Raw genomic sequence first — 19975 nt, 5'->3', positions numbered from 1 at the left:
TGAATGTAACTGATGCCAGATGTGTGTGTGTGTTTGTGTTATCCTCTCAGCATTCAGCAGGTGTTGTCTCTCTCCGTTCGGAGACCCACCTGCGTCACTAATCACTCGTTACCTTGGTAACAGTGGACTTCCCCGTGTCGGTGCTTCTGCGAGTGTGTGTGTGAGTGCGTGGGCGGGTGTCTGAGCGTAAACTATGACTCATCCTGCTCATTTTAGAATGGCTATCCTCACACTCCTGTCTGGGGAACACCCACCCACATCTGTTGCGTCCCTGCCTGTCTCTCTTTCCCCTCTCTCATCTCTCTCCATCGTCCCCTCTTTGCTAACTCTTCTCTTCTGCTGCCCAGACTTACAGACATTTATGGCCGTTGGATTCAGTGGAACTTAACACATAAATGTTTGTCTTCAGTTTGTTCAGAGCCTTCATTAGCACGAGCTGCCACAGTCCCCTAACAAAAGATAAGAGCCCCACCTACAGAGGTGTTGTTTGATTGACAAGTAATCCCTGAGCACTGCTATAAATCTATCTTTTATTGATAAAATGGAGAGAATGAATGAAGCTTAATTAGTGTGAGCTTCATTCATTCACAAGGTGAATCTTCCATCTTAAAGGAATTGTTCAGCACTTTGGGAAGTATATAAATATATTTACTTTATTTATGAGAGTGAGAAGAAAAGATACCATCTCATGTCTGTTTGAAATGCAGAGTCAGGACGTAGTTATCCTAGCTTTACATAAAGACTGGAAGCAGGGGGAAACAGTTACCCTGGCTCTGTCCAAAGATGAAAAATACACTTACTCGCGGTTGTTTTAATCTGTACAAAGATGACAGTAAATTTAGTGCGAGTTATGTGCTGTAGCTAGTTCTAGACAAACAGCATATCCATCCTCCCAACAGTTTGGTGCACCGTCTCTGTTTATAACACTGGTTGCCAGGTGAGCTTAGGTTTTAGTATAGGTCTCTGTACAGGTTTAATTGAACAAAAGTCTAGATGCTATGCTATGCATCTTGATTGATGTTAATCCTCTCAGTAAGAACGTGAACAACTAATTTCCCAAAAGGATGAACTATTCCTGAAAGAGAGCTATATTGTAAAGTTCTAAAACTAAAATCTAAAAGTATATTGACAACTGATGGTTCCACTAATATGTATAGTTGAACATCTTGTTCTAAAAGCATGGGCGTTAATCTGCTGCTACAACAACTCCTCTCTGCTATCTGCTATAACATCTCCACTCCTCCGGGAAGGCTTTCACCAGGTTTTGGAACCTGGGTCCTGGGATTTGCTCCCATTCAGCCACAGGAGCATCAGCGAAGTTAATAAGACCTTGCTCGCAGTTGGCTTTCCCATTTATCCTAAAAGTGTTGGATGGGGTTATGATCAGGACATATATGCAGGACAGTCAAGTTCTTCAACACCAATAATTATTTCATGCATCTGTCTTTGATCATGGGAACACTGTCATGTTGAAACAGAAAAGTTCCTTCCCAATCGGCTGACCCAAAACAGGCCCACAGTAGGACGTGAACCGTAGAGAGTACTTTTCAAAACACAAGTTACAAGTGCTTCACATAAGGCAACAAACTCACAATATTATGAGCAAATGTTAAAATTTGTAGGTACATTAAAGTCACGCCTGCCTCCATCCAGTACCCCGTCTGGTCTCAAGCACAGTTCCTCTAATTTACTGAATATGTATGAGCCTCTTGGTGAACGCACAGAAACAAGGATCAGAACCAAACAGTCATCATCATCCTCCCACACCCAACATGTTCAGTACTTCTGTCAAGGTAGTTGAGCAGTTTTGGTGCCGCGTACTGTATAATAACTCCTTTTTTCTCCGTTGGCGTGGGTGGCACTCCTTTCTTGGTGTTTGAGAACAAATTTCTTGAAATGTCAAAGAAAGTCTTGCTTTTCACCATTGCAATGTTGCGGTTTTCGGTGGGTTCATTGGGTTTATTCAGTAACAACGTACTCAGTGACCACTCCCCCTTGGCCTTTTTGCGCAGAAATGGTGTGTTGTTTAAAACTCTTTTAACCAGGATGTCTGTTTCCTAATTGTAAACTTACCATACTTCTCTTTTAGTCTGATGTCACACCATAGATGCACTTCAGCAGCCTGAGTGCTGCAATGCTATAAACAGAACCCTTAAACCCGCACATGAACAACATGATCCTTTTTTAATTTCCACTCTGTTCCTTAGGATTTCATTATTCTTGACCAGTAATAAGGATAAAAAGAGTTCTTAATAATCAATGTGATCAGCAAATGTCATGGCAACATACTTTGATTAGTATTAGATTTAGATGTGCATACATTTTTCCTGAGGTTGGCAGTAGAGGGAAGGTTATTGAATGATCAACAAAATGAGAAGAGTCATCTTCTGAAATGTTTTATACCAAACCTGGCCACAAAATGAATCTATCTATCTACAGTTATCGACAGCCCTGAAACATTTCTTATAAACGCACAGCCAGTTAGCCCCAATTTGACTTCTACTGCTATGCTCTCCTTTTTTAATTTCGGTTCTCCCACTACTTCTACAGTAATGCAAGGGCTTGTATCTGATCTAGGTACACTAATATGCTCTCATCCTTGTTGCAGCTGCTCCCTATACTGAAATATTGCTGGCGGTTTGATCGTAATGAAAGTTGATTTTCACATAACGGTGGCTGAGGCACAAAGCAACTCAGTGCCAGCCCAGCAGCCACCAGAGGCCCCCAAATGAACATTACAATTATTAGGAAGTATTATTACAATCACAATTGTTGTTACTAATATTCAATAACTCACACGACAAACCAGCCACTGTGAAAATATTTATTCAAGCTGAATAAAAATAAAATGGAATGACCATTCCAAGAAAATAATTGAACTTTGCTGAGCTTTTATACTTTAATAAGCATTTAACCTGCTTAATACATTTAAAATATTGGCCATTGATTCTTTTTGTTTGAATGAATGTCATTTGCTGTGATAATGATGTGTGTATGGTGCCTGTAGAGGGCACTGCTGCCTCTGCAAAAACACAGAGGAGTTGTGTAGACACACGGGCATGCAGCTTCAAATACAATAGAAAAGAATAGTGTGAGTGTGTGTCTGTGTCTGTGTGTGCTCTGTCAAGAGAGAGCCTAGGATGGGATATTCCTGTTGTGTGTATGTGTGTGTGTGTATGTGTGTGTATGTGTGTTCTCTTGCAAACTGAACGATGAAGCAGAAAGGCTTTGGATGGGTAGAGGTGTTTTTTTATGGGGATGGATGCTGCAAGAAGTAGTTGAAAGGATGGGGTGCAAAGATTTTTTTCTTTTGAAGTTTAAGAGCTGTGTCCCACCTTCCACCAGTGTTATAAAAAGCAGCAGAAGAGATGAATTTTAATGTAAATGTGGCTTTGATTTATTCATAACTCCTTCACTTGGACTGACCTGGATAAAACAGCATACACACCCCCGCCTCACACACACACACACACATACACAAGTACACACACATCTTTGCTTGTTCTCTTTTTTTCTTGCTGTCTGGGAGAGAGACAGGCAAAGGCAAATCAGTGGTTATGTCGGTATTTAAATAGTAGCATGTCAGTAGCATCAAAGAAAAAATAAGGAAAAAGCCCGGGATCCTGTCAAAGACTCGGTTTACTTGCTGAAATGGGACAAGAGAAGAAGATCCAGGATGGTAGACTGCTGCTGTTGGATTGTCTATATGAGTATTTAAATAAGACCAAGCAAAGTATATCAAGATGAAGAAAAACATAATGACACTGAAATATTTTCACTTCTCAAAGACAGAGAAAATCTGATGATAAGCTCTTGTATAAGTTCTGCATTCAGAACTCCATTTGGTTATTATAGCATTTATTTGAGCAGTCTTGTCTCTGCAGGGTCCCACACTGCTACTGGTCATTATGTACCACACACTGTGAGCTGCCACAGTGTTATTGATGTACTGCCACTATTAATATTGTAATCAGTGAACTCCTACTGTCTGGGATCTTAGACATGCTCTGGTGCCACCTAGTGGGCATGAGGAGAGAAATACATCATATTTCTGTAATACCTTGGAGATATAGTGTGTGTGTGTGTGTGTGTGTGTGTGTGTGTATAATGTGTATATATGTACATAATGTGTGTGTATATATGTGTGTAGGTGCAGACTGTGCAAGGATGCCCCTGAGACAGCACATAACAGCAGGGTGTAAGATGCAGGCAGGAAGTGCGTACATGGAACACTATAACCAGGTAGCTGGCATAGTGTACAGAAACATCTGCCATGAGTATGTGCTGGAAGTCCCAAGGTCAAAATGGAAGCCACCTCCTAAGGTAGTTGAGAATGACTGAGCTAAGATCCTGTGGGGCTTCAAGATCCAGACTGACAAACTGGTGATGGCTAACCAACCAGACGTCATGTTGATCGACAAACAGCAGAAGAAGGCTGCAGTGATATATGTGGCAATCCCAAGTGACAGCAACATCAAGAAGAAGGAACACGAGAAGCTTGAGAAATACCAAGGGCTGAAAGACGAGCTAGAAAAGCTGTAGAAAGTAAAAGCAACAGTGGTGCCAGTTGTAATCGGAGCACTGGGGGCTGTGACCCCCAAACTGGGAGAGTGGCTACAGCAGATTTCAGGTAAAACATCAGAGGTCTCTGTCCAGAAGAGTGCAGTCCTAGGAACAGCTAAGATACTGCGTAGAACCCTCAAACTCCCAGGCCTCTGGTAGAGGACCTGAGCTTGAGGATGACACATACCATCCCGCAAAGGGTGAGAGGGGGATTTATATATATATGTATATATATAGTGTATATATGTGTGTGTATATATCTCACCGGCCACTTTATTAGGAACACCTGTTCAATTGCTTGTTAGCACAAATAGCTAATCAGCCAATGACATGACAGCAACTCAGTGCATTTAGGCATGTAGACGTGGTCAAGACAACTTGCTGAAGTTCAAAACGAGCATCAGAATGGGGAAGAAAAGGGATTTTAAGTGATTTTGAACGTGGCATTGTCGTTGGTGCCAGACGGGCTGGTCTGAGTATTTCAGAAACTGCTGAGCTGCTGGAATTTTCACGCACAACCATCTCTAGGGTTCACAGAGAATGGTCTGAAAAAGACAAAATATGTGAGCGGCAGTTGGACAAAAATGCCTTGTTGGTGTCAGAGGTCAGAGGAGAATGGGCAGACTGGTTCGAGGTGACAGAAAGGCAACAGTTACTCAAACCACGCGTTACAACCAAGGTATGCTGAATACCATCTCTGAACTGAACGCACAACACATCGAACATTGAAGCAGATGTGCTACAGCAGCAGTAGACCACACCGGGTGCCACTCCTGTCAGCTGAGAACAGGAAACTGAGGGTGCAGTTCACACAGGCTTACCAAAACTGGACAATAGAAGATTGGAAAAATGTTGCCTGGTCTGATGAGTCTCGATTTCAGCTGCGACATTCAGACGGTAGGGTCAGAATTTGGCGTAAAACAAAATGAAAGCATGGATCCATCCTGCCTTGTATCAACAGTTCAGACACACTTTGGGCCCCTAAATACCAATTGAGAATTGTTCAAACATCAGTGCCTACCTGAGTGTTGTTGCTAACCATGTCCATCCCTTTATGACCACAGTGTACCCATCTTCTGATGACTACTTCCAGCAGGATAATGCACCATGTCACAAAACCCAAATCTTCTCAAACTGGTTTCTTGAACATGACAATGAGTTCACTGTGCGCCAGTGGCCTCCACAATGTGGTGGAATAGGGGATTCGCATCATGGATGTGCAGCCAACAAATCTGCAGTAACTGTGTGATGCTATCATGTCAACATGGACCAAATTCTCTGAGGAATGTTTCTAACACCTTGTTGAAAGTATGCCACGAAGAATTAAGGTTTTACCCGGTACTCACAAGGTTGTACCTAATAAAGTGGCGTGTGTGCGTGTGTGTGTGTGTGTGTGTGTGTGTGTGTGTGTGTGAATAGCACAGACACGAATACAGACAAGGAGCGAGGCAGTGTCAGAGAGAGGCTATTCGCTGTCCATGGTGCTGAAATGTTTCAGTTCATGCGCTCTTACCTGCCTCTGACATCATGAAGCCTCAAAGCGACATCCGATTATTTTTTAATTGCATATGCTTCACTTGCTGCCCTCAGGTCCTTTTGGATCCACACAACATAAGACAAAAGCACTTAAGAATGAATAGGACTTTCATTCATTTGGAAATAAAAATATATAATACTGATAAATATAGTAAATGCAGGCAACAAATACTACTAGAACCAATAACATATTTGTTTTAAATGTTATTTTATTGTGAGATAATTACCTTTTAATGTAGCCCGCTTCAGCCTTGAACTATGATCACCCAGACTGACAAACATCATAACAGTAATGGGATGTAAATACTTTACCCCCTTGGGGAAATGATTGCAATCAGCATATTGAATGACAATCAACCTATTAGATAGTGAAATATCTTTTATGCAAAGTTGACGTGACAGTCATCAAAGACGCTAGGATGAATCCTTACAAGATCTATGAATATCCAAAGCTAATTTAATGGAATTATGGTCAAACATATTTTGATCTACCCCAAAGCATTGAACAGTGTTTTATTTTAAATATATTGTTTCTGGATCTGTATATTGGAGGGAATTACTATTCCCAGCTGATGAATTGTGTCATTCCCTTCAGAGACCTGCACTGCCCAACTTTGCTGGCCATTATTCATTGTAAGGGCAGATAGATTGGAAAAGCTTTTGTGATTTTCTTTGATATCAGTTTTCCCAGAAGAGAGGAGCATTTAATTTCAGTTCTCTTTGTGTCCAACTGGGTCCCAGCCCAGCTCTTTATTCTGGAGAGATGGCTGACCTACATGCTGCACTGGAAAGACAAAAAAAATAGTACTCTTTCTATGTAATGCTGTATGATAAAGTCTTAATCATCTGAGCACAACATTTTAAACTGATTGTTAGAAATAGTGGCTCAGTGCAGTGCTTCACAACCTGCCACACACAGTTATGGAGGAAATGTGAGTGTATTCAGTAGTTCCTGTAGTATACTCTTACATCTGGAAAACCTGTTTGAAAGCACGTGTACAGTAGACAAACCAGACATGTGAGGCAGGCAGCCCTCCGGTTTATCAGCCTTTCAATCTAGCCCACCTCTTGCATTTTTAAACCATTCATTCAGACAGCCTGTCATGAGCTGAATGCAGAGAGAATGTGTGGGATGTGGTAATGAGGGGAGCAGGTTTCATTGTCTGCATTACCTTCCTTAACATACTTGAGTCAGTCCAAAAAATGAAATTAGTATGACCGGGATAAAAAATGTTCAACAATTCATATGCTCTGTGCCTACAAAAGGTGAAGTAATAATGTACAAGGCTGGGCTGTTGCCAGAATTTTAAAATTGCCATGGATCCATAAAAACAGTTGCATATCCATAGATTATGGATTTATTATTTATTGGTTTATTTAATTTTAAGAAGAGGTAATTAGTGGAAAAACCATATCATACACAAATTATAATTCAAAGCAAAGTATTTAATGTGTTTAAATGCATGTCCTGAGTCTTAAAAATATTAGAATTATCCTATATGTAAAATTGACCCCCCCCAATTCTTCTAAAAGACACGACTTCATTGTCCTCAATGCTATGGTCCTGAAGATTCCAGACAAATATCCTTAAAGCTGGAGTAGTTGGAGAAACTAGCAAGAGACAGCTAGATTTTGAAAAATCCCCCCAACCCCCCTACTCTCCAAAGCCAAAGCCCCAAAACACATTTTCATGAGCAGTGAGTGCGCTGGCAGGCAGGTAAGCCAGTGCTAATTACAGTCCTGACAGCCACTGACACCGGATTATTTTCATTTCTGTGTCAGATCATTTCAAGAAATATGACAAAAATGCTTCTGAAATAAATTTCTTACCACAGCTTTAATTCCTATGGAAACATTATAGGGTGGGTTCACAAAAAGGTTGCCACTTTTCAGCAAATGAGGCACCATTATAACAAATGTTCAGTGGCAGCAGTCGTGTTTTTGTGAAATGGTTGTTGCTAACATCTGGAGCAACGTCATCGGTGTTGACGTTGACATGTAGGAATATTACACAAATGCGATATATTGAGCACGTTTATGAAAAGTGATCCACTTTACCTGAAAGCATTGTCCCAGTTTACCTCACACCTGTTTGACCATGTGGCCGAGCTCAGGAAAAAAACTAGAGATGACCTTGTGCATTGTGATCAAAGACAACACGGCGTTATTAAAATGAAGGGTTGTAATAGCTGGCCAACTTATATTTACTTATTGAGGCAAGAGTTTGTTCCATTCAGTCAAATGGCAAAGGAAGCTCGTGAAGTCTCCGGTGTTCTATCGTTCTATACGTTCTGCTCTAGAACCCCGCTCGAGCACCTGCCACCGGTTCCACCCGGTGACGTCGTCCCCACACACCTCTTCACCGGGCAGTAACGAGAGTGACAGGTTGTTTCCGAGAGCGCGTGTGTGACTGCTCGCTCGGCGCGTGGCTCCAGTAACGGTGCGGTTCCAGGGAGCGCTCGCGCTTTCGATTTCGTCAAACCATCCAGAGCGACAGTTACAGGGACATCCGGTCACTTCTTTCAAAATAGCTATAACAACTAATAAGCTATGCAAGCTATGAAACATATTTCACAGTAGTAGGCTATTCCCCGTAGACTTTGAAAACAAATTTCACAGTTATACCTGTTCTGCAGCTTGTACCCGGAAACTTAAAGGTCATAGTTAAAAAGAAATGGGCACTTTATAAGAGGACTAAAGGAATCACACTAAATTGTCATTAATAACACAATATTAAACTGTGATACTGCGTGAGAAAGTTTGTCATGCAAAGCAAATATAAATCATATAGGCCTACATAATGTGGCTAATATGACTTTAAAGAAAAGGCAGGCCTATAACAGAATGGTTTCATGTGTCCTATACATTTAAACTGTTAGGCCTAGTTGTGTTTCTATTAAGAGAAAAAAAGGATGTAAAAAAAAAATAGATTAGATGAAAATTGACCACTTGATGGCAGCAACAAGTAGCAAACTGACAGAAGAATAAAAGAATAATAATAAGCTATGAATAGGAATAGGCTGCAACAAATTATTGTGCTGTAAAAGGTTATATTTTAATGTCTGAAAAGTGAGTCATAAATGTTTATAATACATTTGAGAAACACAACTCCTAAAAGGCTTTCACTTTGAAAACCAAGCCATCCTGTTTCCGGTGATGCTCTTACTCTCGCTAGTTTTATGCAGCTGGAGCGGCTCGCGGCTGCACGCGCGCTCTGCGCTTCAGTCAGCGGAATACAAACAGACGTTTTCGGAGGAGAGAGCAGATATTGCTTTCTGAGGCATAATTCTCCTCTTCAGGGGGTTTCTGTTTGTGTCGCCTGTTGACCATGGGAACGCAAACTGACACTCGGGGTCCGGTAAAATCGGTTGGAGGAGCCGTTCAGTGACAGCTGCTGTTATTTGACCGACAGACCGGTGAAACGTGACGGACAGGTAAACGTTTCAAATCAATGGCCTGGGGAATAACGCCAACAGAAAATATGCTGTAACGTGAAGTGGTGTTTTTATTTTGGACTTTACCGCGTTGTGGCTGAAGTATGGGGCCGTGATAGCCGGTAAAGCGGAGACTGGAGGTTTGTGTCTGGGTTTGTCTGCGCTCCGTCCCCTCCGGTGGACACAACTGAAGAGACTGGAGACACGGACGGAGACGGGGCTGTTTTTGTTCCGGCGGAGACATGGCTGCGGCCATCGCCAGCGGTTTGATCCGGCAGAAGCGACAGGCGAGGGAGCAACACGCCCACCGACCGACAACTCACCGGCGGCGGAAGAGCCCCGGTAAGAAGCAGGGGCTGTGCAACGGGAACCTGGTCGACATCTTCTCCAAAGTCCGGATATTTGGCTTGAAGAAGAGGAGGCTACGGAGGCAAGGTGTGGAGGGGGAAATGGGGGGCAGACAAACGTGCATGCACACAGACAATCACACGCACTCAAATGTATTGATATGCATATGCGCGCGCCCTTCCACACACAAACACACATGCACTCGTGTACACTTTTTACGCGCGGCCGCATTCATACGGAACCACCTTCACACACGCACGCTCTGGCTGGTGCACTCATGTACGGTCGCGCACGCCCATACAGACACACACACACACACACACACACACCCCAATCATGCAGAAACAGAATGACAGACTCGCCCCTCTCTCTCCCTCTTTTCTTTCCCCCCTCTCTCCTCTGTGGTCTCTCTCTCTCTCTCTCTCACTCACTCACTCACTCACTCACTTACTCACACACACACACACACACACACACACACACACACACACACACTGTCATGTCTTGTAGTGCCCTATGGTTCAGTAGTTTCCAGGTACATTCATTATTGAAGCCACAGATTAGTCTGTCTGGTCTCTCTCTCTCTCTCTCTCTCTCTCTCTGTCTGTGCATCTCTACCTCGCTCTCTCACTTTCAGCTCATAATTCACAAAGCCCCCTCACATTGATCGTAATCAGAGGAATGTCAGGTAAAACACAATGACAGGAACAAAACTAACACTCTGTCTCTTATTTTGAAATTACACTTTGCTCCACTTAATTTTGATTTTTCTCTTAGAAACAGGTTTTTGCTCAAAAAGTAAAAGTAAAAAATCCCACCATTCAGATTTCAGGTCCCACTCAAATCTAAATCAACATCAAATCAATCAAACATCAAAGATTAATGAGAATGTTGTGATTGTGTGCTATGATAAGCGTTCAATAGCAGAGGTGACAAGTGCTGTTGTAATCAATTGATTGTGTGAGAAACCAGCAGGTGTTGGTGTATGCAGGTATGGATGGAGGGAGGAGAGAAGGAGCCAGGAAATGAGAGGAGGAGAGGAGGAAGGGATAGAGGAGAGGAGAGCGTGAGGACTCATGTTAATAAGAATGGGGTTTCACCAGTTTGGTCTGAGTGTGTGGGATCTGAGAGCCGGGCTCCAGATCATGGTGGGAGTTTGATCTCATTTTCTCTTCATCTCCTCCTTCTCATCTCCTTTTTCCCTTTTCTTGCCTTCCTTTCTCTTTTTGTCCTCTCCTCTCAGTCATGTCTTAGCTTCAGTTTCTCTGATTTTTCTTTAATGTTTCCCTGTGCCGCCTTTTGACCTAATGTGAAATGTATATTTTACATACTTTTCCCAATTTTTTGTCCTTTCACCCTTTACCCGCCTCTCCTTACAATTTCTCCTCCTTTCTCTTCCATTTTTTGTCCCCTTTCTTCCAGCGTCATTTTACCTTACTTCCCTTGTTTCCTTCTCTCCTTCTTTACTTTAGGAGGAACAGTTTCCCTTCCTCTTTCCCATTACCTTATTTTGTCTTTTTTGCCACGTCCTCTCCTGTGTTACCCTTAGTTCCTCTGCATTTGTATTCCTCCCTTCTCTTCCCTCTTTTACCTTACCCATCTCCCTTACCTTGTTCTCCTGGTGCTCCTTACCTTTACTCCCCTTTGGCCCTAAATCTTACCACCCTTCTTATATCATCACATTCTCCCTCCCTAGCTTAGATCTTTTCATCCCCCCTGTCTGCCTCGTTCCCTTATTTCCTTTTAGGGAAGAATAGACGAAAACGGTCTCCTCCTCTCCTCATGTGTTACCTCAGTTCCTCTGCATTTTTATTAATTCCTTCTCTTCCCCTTTCCCCTTTTTTGACACATTTCTCCTTTACCTCCTTCACATTCTCTTTCTCTTCCACTCTCCTCTCCCCTTTCCATCTTTACTGATTTGTCTTCTTACCTTCCGCTTTTCCTCATATATCACCTTCAGTTCCACTGCATTTTTGTCCTTCCTCTTCCCTTTTTGTCACCTTTCTCTCCTACCTCTTTTCTTCCCCTCTTCATCTCTTTATTCTACCTCCTATCCTCGTCTCCATCCTAATCTCCCCTCCCTACCTTTAGATCTTTTCATCCTTTCTTCCAGCTTCAAATTTCTTTTCTACAGCCTCCTCTGCTCTCATCTCTCCTTTATTCTTATTGTCTCCTCCTCTCCTCATGCCTTACCTTCAGATCCTCTGCAGTTTTGTTCCTCCTTTCTCTTCCCCATTTTGTCACCTTCCTGCCTTATCCCCTCTCTCCTCGTCCTCCTTAATTTGACCACACTCCTCCTCTCCACCCAGTCCTCCCCACATACCTTAGATCTTTTCATCTCTCCTTCCGGCTTCATTTTACTTATTTTCCTCTCTCTTTTTCCTCCCTCCTTTCTCCTCTGTTCCCTCCTTCCGTCTCTCCCTCCACTGTGAGAGCTGCTGGTGAAAGCTTGGCAACGTTCACAATCTCTGTGCTGTGTGTGTGTGAGAGAGATTTGCCAACATCCCTACTGTCTTCCAGAGGTTTTGTGAAGGAGAGACAGACAGACAGACAGACAGACAGACAGACCCGACTGCAGCCTCCATTACTCGATCTAAGATGTGGTTCAATACAGCTAAAATTTGCATTCCTTTATCAGCTAGTGTTAGACTGACATGGAGCCATTTGTTATTAAAAATCAGTCTACCTTCTCGTATGACGGAGGCTCTGTCTTGTCCACAGCTAGTCTCAGTATGTTGTTATTATTAGTAATTAGACGTCTGAGCAGAGAACTCATGGTACTGATGTGGGAGGATTTTACTCAATCCTGCAGCGAAGTCAGCCACATTTCAGAGCCGCTAACCCACCTAAAACGACTTCATCAGTCTGACTTCGAGTGTTTGAGTGGAGGATTTGATTGTGGCATGATGGGCAAATTAAAAGATGATCACGGCCATAAAATATTGGCTTTTGGTAGCTTCAGTCGAAAAATAAATCATGTGGCCTCCAAAGCTCCCACCGGCTGAGTCACACCACCAGCCAGGAAAGGTATTCTGATATTACAAGCTGCCACTCAAATGCACCTGCTGTAATATATCCATATCACACAGGTTTTTAACCCAACAGAAAGCCAGGCTGGAAGATACACGCTCCTCTGCGCCTCCAGGTCTAATTCAGTAACATTTAAAATACAAAACAATTAACCCGTGACAGATGAAAAACAGAAGACACGACACATTCTTGAAAAAGATAAGAGGCAATAAATGACATTTCCAGCAGCTTCCTCTGGTCATGTTTCACACAAACAAGGACAGACGCTGCATTTGAAACCGCCTACTACACTAGAAGTACATACTGATTTGGCCTTAATGTGGCATGTAGTATGCAAACAGCAGCAACATCTACAGTATTCCACAAATACCAGTAAAAATCTCCAGGATGCATCGGACCAGTCCAACATGTGTACTGTGTCCCAAAATGCGAAGTGTTGGAACGGTCACAGCACCTGGCCTTTTAAAAAAATACAATCTTTATTTAATCAGGCAGTCTCACCAACAGGTCAGTGATGAAATGGCGAACAGCAACATCCCTGCGTCAGTGGTGTACAAGGAGGAATATAACTGCTGTCCCTTATAACAAAAAATAAAACTCTACGTTAGATTTAAATTATGTAACCCTAGGATGTTTTACAGCCCCAACCCCAAAGATGATTTAAAAAGAAAATCAGCTAATCTACCTGTGTAATGCAATATTGTTGGAATTAGGTTCAGATCACATGGTTGAGGTGTCTCTCGGGTCGTATCTTTATGTGACGTGCATGAGATGCTCTGAAGAGGGAGCAGAACCACAGAGCTCTTGATTTGCCGATTTCTTGACGTTGTGTCCCCACTGTCACCCGCGGTCATGAACTCTGTATAGTGACAGAGAGGATGAGATTATGGATACGGCAGGAATCACTGCTGAGATGAGGAGTTTAGTGATGCAGGAGGACCTAAAAGGGGAATATTATATTATATATATTGAGATGAGCTGGTTGCACAGTTTCAGGCACTTGGTAAGGATACCTCAGTGTAAAAATTGTTTACCCAGGAAATATATTAGGGAAAACTTCTCCCAGCTGGTCTCAGATCACCTTGAGATCCCCCAGGAGGAACGAGGGGAAGATACTAAATAAAAAGGCTGCTCTGCTGCCACATTGCCACATGATCCCGAAAACAGCTTGAAAATGGATAGATGAAGAATCTCTGTTACTAAAATGGGTTCCACAGATGCGGAAACCAATCAACATTTCTCACATCAAAGCCCCTTATAGTGATTAAAGTTATTCAATGCGGCTTTGCTGTATTTAACAGTGTCACGTCTGTTTGTCTGTATGTTATCTCTGTGATGGACTGGCTATCCGTACATGGTGTTCCCTTTGCCTTTCAATCAGTGCGTAATGATAAACAGGAATGGATAATATCAGTAGATAACACTGGTGCTTCCCTCAGAATTGTTTTCTTGTCAAGGCTGGAAAAGCCTCTGAAAAAGTATCCTGATGATACAGCATGAAAGAAAAGACAATGATGAAATGTGGTTTTATTATTAGTACATACATGAACAAACAAACTGCATCGTTGCAAGAGGTGAAGGACATGTACATAGCCGAAGCAGATCTAAATGGTTTAACAGTGTATTTTTAAAAGAAATGTGCCCTTTTCAGCACCCTAAGTGGTTCTCTAATTACTAATAACTCTAATGTAAATGAGGATGAAATGGTTGCATTCAGCTGCTGCTTGTAAATTCCTCACTTGGGTGCTGTTGTTTGGTGTGTGTGTCTGTGAAAGGAAAGAGAGAGAAGGTTGTAAATGCATCACTTGTAAGAAACACCCATGTTGATATTTGATACCGTATTAAACACTGTATTTAGACACAGACTGGGGCGAATTAACAGACAATATGACATGTCACATCCGCGTGGCCTCTTGACAGGCTGACTGATTGAATCAGTTCACATTACGGTGGAGATATAGCTGTGTGTGTGTGTGTGTGTGTGTGTGTGTGTGTGTGTGTGTGTGTGTGTGGATGGGGGAATACCTTTCCACTGGAACAGTCTGGAATCACGAGACCGTTGTCGTGGCAACGCGAGGATGGGAATTTCCCTAGTAACAGACGGGATGTGTGGAAATGCTGGGAAGAGTGGGAATTTCACCTTGAGGAGTTGAGGGAATGTTACTGTGGCAGCAAGTGGGCACATCAGATTGGAAAATTAGTTAATGGAAAAACTGGATCTGAGATCGGATCAATAGACACATAAATAGATAATGAGCTGATGCTGAGTAGATGCAGCAGGACACTCCCCTGTGGAGAGTTACTGATTTTTTTTTATCCATTACAGCAGGGTGTTATACAAACACCAACAATAACATCCATTTGAGACTGTAATTGTACTCATAATAGGGCTGGATGATGTGATCAAATATCTATATGAATGATGATAAATTACATCACATAACCTAAATGTAATAACATGTACATGTATCAATGCATTATATTTCCTTTTAATATGTTGGCTAAAATCTAATGTTAGTCCTAATTCATTACAGTTTGACCTGTTTGAGATTCTGGACTAGACTGTGAGTTGCTTGATTGTTTATTTATTAATATATTTTTAAGAAATTATTCTCAATTTAATTATATTCAGCTCAAATTCATGATCGTGATAATTCAGCATGTAAATAAAAAATGGTGCTTCTTATTGTAAATTATTTAATTTCTTATTTAAAATTAGGCCACAAGTGTAATGAATCAGTAACTTTGAACAGAAGTCACAGTACAAGATGGCATTTTGAACTTAATCATTCAGAGAGTGCATGGTGGCCATGAAGGAAAAGGTTTGATAAATAAACCTGATGTTGTACAGTGACCTTAACTTCCAAATGTTGGCCTCTGGAAAAAAGTTATTGATTAGTTTCGGTGGGTTAGGGTTGGAGATTGATTCTAATGTATGATACTTGTGCCGATGCGATAAACTTAGTTTCTGTATCGATATCAAAATACATTTCCCCCCATATGTTACCTTGAGAAATATAAATGTTTTTCTTCAAACCCGTCATAGAAAATTTATTGCGAGGCCTTGAAAATTCCCACCGGCTGAGTCACAACACCAGCCAGGAAAGGTATTCTGATATTACAAGCCTCCACTGAAATGCACCTGCTGTAATATATCCATATCACACAGGTTTTGAACCCAAAAGAAACACTGATGTATAGATGGAAAGGTACACTCTCCTTTGTGCCTTTAGATCTAATTCAGTAACATTTAAAGTACTATAATACGTTTAAAATGAACTTTTATAAATTAAAAACTGACATATGAAATACAGAAAACATGACACATTCTACAAAAAGATAATAAATGACATTTCCAGCAGCTTCCTCTGGTCATGTGTCACACAAACAAGAACAGAGAGTGAAATGTGACTGATTTCACAGTGGGCAGCGTATGGTGATTTCTGTTCTGTTCAGACCGAAGCTGGTCGGTATTTTGAATCATAAACCAGCAAGAAATACGCAACATAAGCTGTCCGTTGGAATGATAAGAGGAAGATTGAGGAAATGAAAATGCAGTTGAAGTGAGGAGTGTTTGTGTACAGGCCTGCAATTATCAAATATTTTCATTATGAATTAGTATGCAGTATGTTATGTCAGAATGAAAAAATGCTCATCACAGTTTCTAAGCTGTTGTCAAACTGTTAACAGTCAAAATATTGAATTTACAATTATGTGAAATAGAGAAAAGCAGAACAATGATAAAGAAGTTTGCATAAATAAAATACAGTGTAAATTCTGGCAAAATGAAATGTAAAGAGGTTTTTAAAGAATAATTAAATAAGACTGCCAATCTGACTGGACATTCAATGCCAGCTTTTGGTATCAACAGCTTTCAATTTTTAGTGCTACAGACACATTTTGGTCTGCAGTATACAAAAGAAGCATTGAGGCTTGAGACCTTGCCCTAGTGGTTTGGTGGGTGATCCTTTGGTGTAAAGAGTTCAACTGCACTGACTAGAAAACACAGTTGGATCTTCATCAGGTCAAAGATTGTACAAATGGTCACCACTCCAACCTGTCCAGGGTGACAAACATGTCAAAACATTTAACAATTCAATAAGTACATAATGAATCATTTACAATAGCCTTGCATGCCTTGATGTGTGCATAACCATGCTCCTCCTAGTGTTGGGAGATCCTTGCCGGCAAATGCAATAGCTGTCTTTCTAGTCGAGCTGAGATTTATTACTGACTTCACTACACAACATGCTAAGCAGTGTGCTGGGAATTTTGTCAGTTCGAGCGCTGGTTGCAAGCTTCACAGCTCCTCTTCCCTCCTTCTCCCCTGCTGCACAAGATGGATCCTTCACAAAGATGGAAAACACCCGTGCTTCTCTCTCTCATTCTCACACACACACACACACACACACACACACACACACACACAAACCATGAATTGGGTCAGTGTCTGTGCATTAGGGTATACCTTTTACAAATTCACACACACGTCTTCAAAGGGGATTCTCACCCTGCTTTAGCTGCGCAGACGAAGGCGAAGTCACCGACGTGTGTTTTATAGAGAGAGAATGGGTGTGGTCACATGTAAGTGTCTGTGAGGAGCCATGTTAAATAATTAGTGTCACCAACCAACGTGAGTGTGTGTTTGTGTGGAAAACGGGTGCCATCTATCTACAGAGAATAATGATGATAGAATGGAAAAGTGTGTGTGTGTGTGTGTGTGTGTGTGTGTGTGTGTGTGTATACCTGCCGAAGAAGCACCACTGTTACATCACTTAATGCAGGTGTCTCGCTCTCCATCTTTATCTAGTGACTCAGTCAGTCTTCGTCCCTCTGCTCCCTCCTGTCCCCTTTGTCATTTGTTCTTACCGTCTCTCATTCTGAGCAGCTGTACTCATTTTGTTTTACAGTTATTTGGGACGTGGTGGCGAGATGCAAGAACAAAACAGGGAGAAGCAAAGGTGACGGCTGTTTGGTTGGCCGCATCCAGTAACTAAGAATTAAAACATTTGCATCTGCATTTAAAATATTTGTTACAGTATTTTTAATACAATATAGTCATGTCTGTCTTTTAACATTTAATAGATAAACTGCTTTAGGTTGGGAGAAACCTTTAGAGATCCATACAATTATCTAGGTTTTGTTTAACGGAATCAAAACTATGAACCAATATATCGCTGAACAGATAAATAGGAAACACAATATGGTAGATCCGAAGCCACTATGCAGCTGCTCTACACCATCAGAGGTTCAGAAATAATTTACCAATGTTATTCAAATGGAACAATGACCACGAAGGAAGGATTAGTCCAAGAAACCTGTAATGGATTGGATGTGCCTGACTAGTCTCTCTGTGGGAAATCCCTCCGGATGCAGCATGTGGCCACATTGTTCTTTAATGCCAAACTGTATGTGCCTTCCAGGATTTGTGCATAAATTGATTTCTGGGGATTCATTTGTGGATAAATCATTTATAAATCGTTCTGTTGAAGCTGACAAATCTTATTATGCATGTTGCTTCGTTTTATTTTCATTTGCTCATTCACATGTAAGGGTGACATGATGTGATTTGAAGATCAGTCCTTTTCAACTATTCTTCTCCCTGGGTCTTTGTCTGTGTTTGTGTTGTGTAGAACCACAGCTGAAGGGCATAGTGACCAGGTTGTTCTGCAGGCAGGGCTTCTATCTCCAGATGGGCCAGGATGGAAGTATGGATGGGACCAAAGACGACAGCACCAACTCCTGTGAGTAGACACAGGGATTCCTGCAGACTGCGTTTTTGGATTACACCTTCAGTTCTGCCTCAGATGGTTGACCACAAAAAAGTATGTGTTGTTGTACAGTAGTTCCAAGAACTGAGTACACAGAGCCCTGCTGACTTTCTATTATACAGTAAGTAGTCAGTTGCTTTTACCAGGACCCACACGACTTGACTGAAAGCATGTGTGAACTGTGTGTGCAACCATTCCTAAGACGAGTTTCAGTGTGAATGTCTTGGCGATGCTGGAAACAAGTTGCAGCCAAAAAATTTCATCATAGCAAAGGAAAAGTCTCAAGGCTAAATTGTTTTTTACAAATGATCCATTCCTCGACTTCACCTGATTTGATGAAGGTTGAGAGATAGAAGGATCTTATATGAAAATTGTTACAGAGTTGAAAGTAGTTGTCCGGCCACACCATCTACCATTCAAGCATATTGATCTAAATGACTGACAGTCATTTCTAATGTTGGTATTTGCATTCATAACAGCAGTAACAGTAATGAGACAGTAATAGTGTTGTCATAGTGGCTCCATTCGGGACATTATGTCCCGGCCGTGTTTTCGGAGAGCACACCAAGTCTTCGACTGAAAGCGACAAGTGGCTGTTTTAGTTTTTTAAGTGCCTAGTTTATTGGACCTCTGCACCCAACACTGACCTCAGGGAGGAGCCGCAGATGAATGTCTTATTGATTAATATAGCCTTTGCCATACTCTGATGTGCTAGGCTGAGAAAAAATCAAAAGCTAATCAGTAATCACTACAGCAGGCAACTCACATGTCCAAAGTGTCCTTTCCACATTGGCTGAGCTGGCTGCTCTCTGCCATTTGCGTGGTGCAACAATGTCCATCTTGTTTACTATGATTTCTTCTTTTTTTTTCACATCAATTTCTGGCGAACGTCTTCACGCCACCATTTTTCACATTTCTGCCACAGCTCGGCGTGTGGATCAGACAGAATTTACTGCAGCTCACACTCGTTGCCAGGCTTCATTTTCCATTTGTTTGTCAGTGTGTCTGGCCGAGCCTTGCTCAGCAGAGGGGAGACATCAGTGACATTTCCTGCAGCATTTAAAGGGAGGGTTGTCACCATTTCTAATCAGCTGGTGCATATCTTTATGTTAATGAAGGCTGTGCGTGAGCATGATAGTTATTAAGGAAATGTGATATTTATCAAGGATGATTACTTGCAGGTGTACTTACTCATATTTGATCAATTTCTTCTGCTCAACTCTGAACACTGTAAATGATGGTTGTTAGAGATTTAACAGCCATTTCTGTGCAAGCTTGGTTAATGAGGGTGTA

At 41.7% G+C, this 19975-nt stretch overlaps 1 protein-coding gene across 3 annotated transcripts in view; it reads left to right on the top strand.

Annotated features, from left to right (window-relative positions):
- Positions 1-19975, top strand: part of LOC119902956 (fibroblast growth factor 14-like) — a 78763-nt gene that overhangs the window by 32757 nt on the left and 26031 nt on the right. For 2 of the 3 annotated variants that reach the window (XM_038719371.1, XM_038719360.1), the window contains exon 2: positions 18545-18655. In XM_038719371.1, the coding sequence (XP_038575299.1) occupies positions 18604-18655 (52 nt within the window). In that variant the 5' untranslated portion in view covers positions 18545-18603. Of the gene's footprint in view, positions 1-9245; positions 9969-18544; positions 18656-19975 lie in introns of those variants that run through there. The other variant, XM_038719365.1, reaches the window with a different exon arrangement.

This window comes from Micropterus salmoides, unplaced genomic scaffold, assembly GCF_014851395.1.
Source record: "Micropterus salmoides isolate LMB-PRFRI ecotype aquatic unplaced genomic scaffold, ASM1485139v1 Ms_hic_scaffold_1, whole genome shotgun sequence".
NCBI lineage: Eukaryota > Metazoa > Chordata > Actinopteri > Centrarchiformes > Centrarchidae > Micropterus > Micropterus salmoides.
Note: the sequence above shows the minus strand (reverse complement) of the source record. Positions and strands in the feature narration are given on the sequence as shown.